Source organism: Aplysia californica, unplaced genomic scaffold, assembly GCF_000002075.1.
Source record: "Aplysia californica isolate F4 #8 unplaced genomic scaffold, AplCal3.0 scaffold00052, whole genome shotgun sequence".
NCBI lineage: Eukaryota > Metazoa > Mollusca > Gastropoda > Aplysiida > Aplysiidae > Aplysia > Aplysia californica.
The window spans coordinates 532,192-534,049 of NW_004797322.1; the positions used below are offsets into that span (position 1 = coordinate 532,192).

Sequence of the window (1,858 nt, forward strand, 5' to 3'; positions counted from 1 at the left end):
GTGTATGTATGTATGTATGTATGTATGTATGTATGTATGTATGTATGTATGTATGTATGTATGTATGTGCGTTCGTGCGTGTGTATGTGTGAGTGAATGTGTGTGTATGTGTGCGTGTTTGTGTGTGTGCGTTTGTGCGTGCATGTATGAGATCCAGCGTCTGTTCTGTGTGAACAACAAGAGAAAACACTTTGAAAAACAGCAAACCAAGAACAAATAAAAACAAAAAATGGAAAAAAAAGAAAAACGCTCACACATGAAGTCTCTACTGTAAAATCCACTGCCCTCACTGTTGCAATAATACCCATCTGGGTAGGCGCGGGAAAAGTTAGAGATCTCCAGAAGTTGTCCACGTTGAAGAAAATAATAACTTGAACTTATAATAGAGTGCCAAGTGTAGTCATGATTTCCTTTTTTTGGCATGCACATCAAAGAAAAGTTTTGTCCTTGCAATGGCGGTGATGGGTCGCTTGGCAAGATCCACGAACGGTCTGGAAAGACACAAATTTAATTTCTTTTACACACAAAAATAAAAGTACAAGCTAGACATGTCGTCGGGTGTCGCAAGCAACCCGTTTAAGCGAGTGTGGGTACTTGCACCGGAGAATTTTAAAAAACCCTAGTTTTTGTTGTGGTGTTCCTCTCGGGAATCATGAGAAGCACGAAAATTATTAGCCTTGACCATAGCATTAAATTGCATTTTTGTGATGTTGAAAGGTGGATTTTAGATAGAGTTTTGGAAGGGTGTAAAAATTGGAAATTCTCAGTATTTGGTTTTCGTTGGATTGTTTCCGACAGCGACGATATGCATTTCATTTACATAATACATGAAACCATGTCTAGATAAATATACATTGTTTGAGTAAAGAGAGGCACATTGACATGACAATGTAAACTCAGTGCAGGAAAATGGCAAGACAGATAGAGAGAAATGACAGATGAAAAAAAGAAAAGAAGTAGGACCCACTACTGCCATCCTCCAACCACTTGCATAAGAATTGACATTTTCTTAGTACTTACAACCTCGTATTATATCACAAAATCTCGCAACCATACGAAACCGCAGTTCCTTTTTTTTTTTACATTGTAACTGCTTTTAAACTCCCGCCGACACAATTTGGGTAATTTAGGAGGCGGCCTCTACCCTACCTGTCATGTCCTCTGCGTTGGGTGGCCAAGCGCGTAACAGTTACGCCATAGACGCATGTAAATTCGCAACTAACCCCACATGAGTTTGATGCTATTCCATGTAAATGTTCCTCATCTTTATCCGAACACATCTGTGACTATTTTTTAATAAAATCTTTACAAATTCGTATTATGCCTCATCTCCTTTGTATACCCTTTTCCAAACATCTACCCCTCTTTTTCTGAAGCCTGGGGAGTTCTACAAGGCAGTGAAATTCTACCTTTCGTGTTCCATGTTTCCACTGAAAAAGCGAAAACAATTTTGAAGATTGTTATTCAACAGCTGTTTCTTTTTACTGTAATATTTTTCGGTTTAATTATTTTGACCAGCACCGTATTTCTCCATGATTCCTCACATTTTTAAATAGCTGATGTACTGTACTTACCTCTGAACTGTACGTTTTCTCTGTTGGACAGAGCGGATTCATTGAAAAGATTCCCACTTGAGCACCTGTATTCACCATCCAATCCTTGGTCAACTTTGAAAATGCAACTAGCACTCTGCTGGTAGCTGTAAGGGGATAAATATAAATTAGTGTGTACATTCCAAATAGACAGAGTCAACAAATAACACAATTAAAAATTAAAAATCCAAGTGATTTGGTGAAAGACCTTTTGCGTGCGAGGCTGGTCCTAAAACTTGGAACCTCCGACACCTTCACCCCCCACC

General features: G+C 38.8%; 1 protein-coding gene across 1 annotated transcript in view; it reads right to left on the minus strand.

The window, feature by feature from the left end:
• LOC118477259 overlaps positions 1 to 1,858 on the minus strand; it is a 16,088-nt gene that overhangs the window by 11,308 nt on the left and 2,922 nt on the right. Inside the window, exons 2-3 of the mRNA XM_035968347.1 lie at positions 1,575 to 1,699; positions 255 to 491 (exon numbers count right to left, since the gene is read on the minus strand). Of these exons, the coding sequence (XP_035824240.1) occupies positions 255 to 491; positions 1,575 to 1,699 (362 nt within the window). The remainder of the gene's footprint in view (positions 1 to 254; positions 492 to 1,574; positions 1,700 to 1,858) is intronic.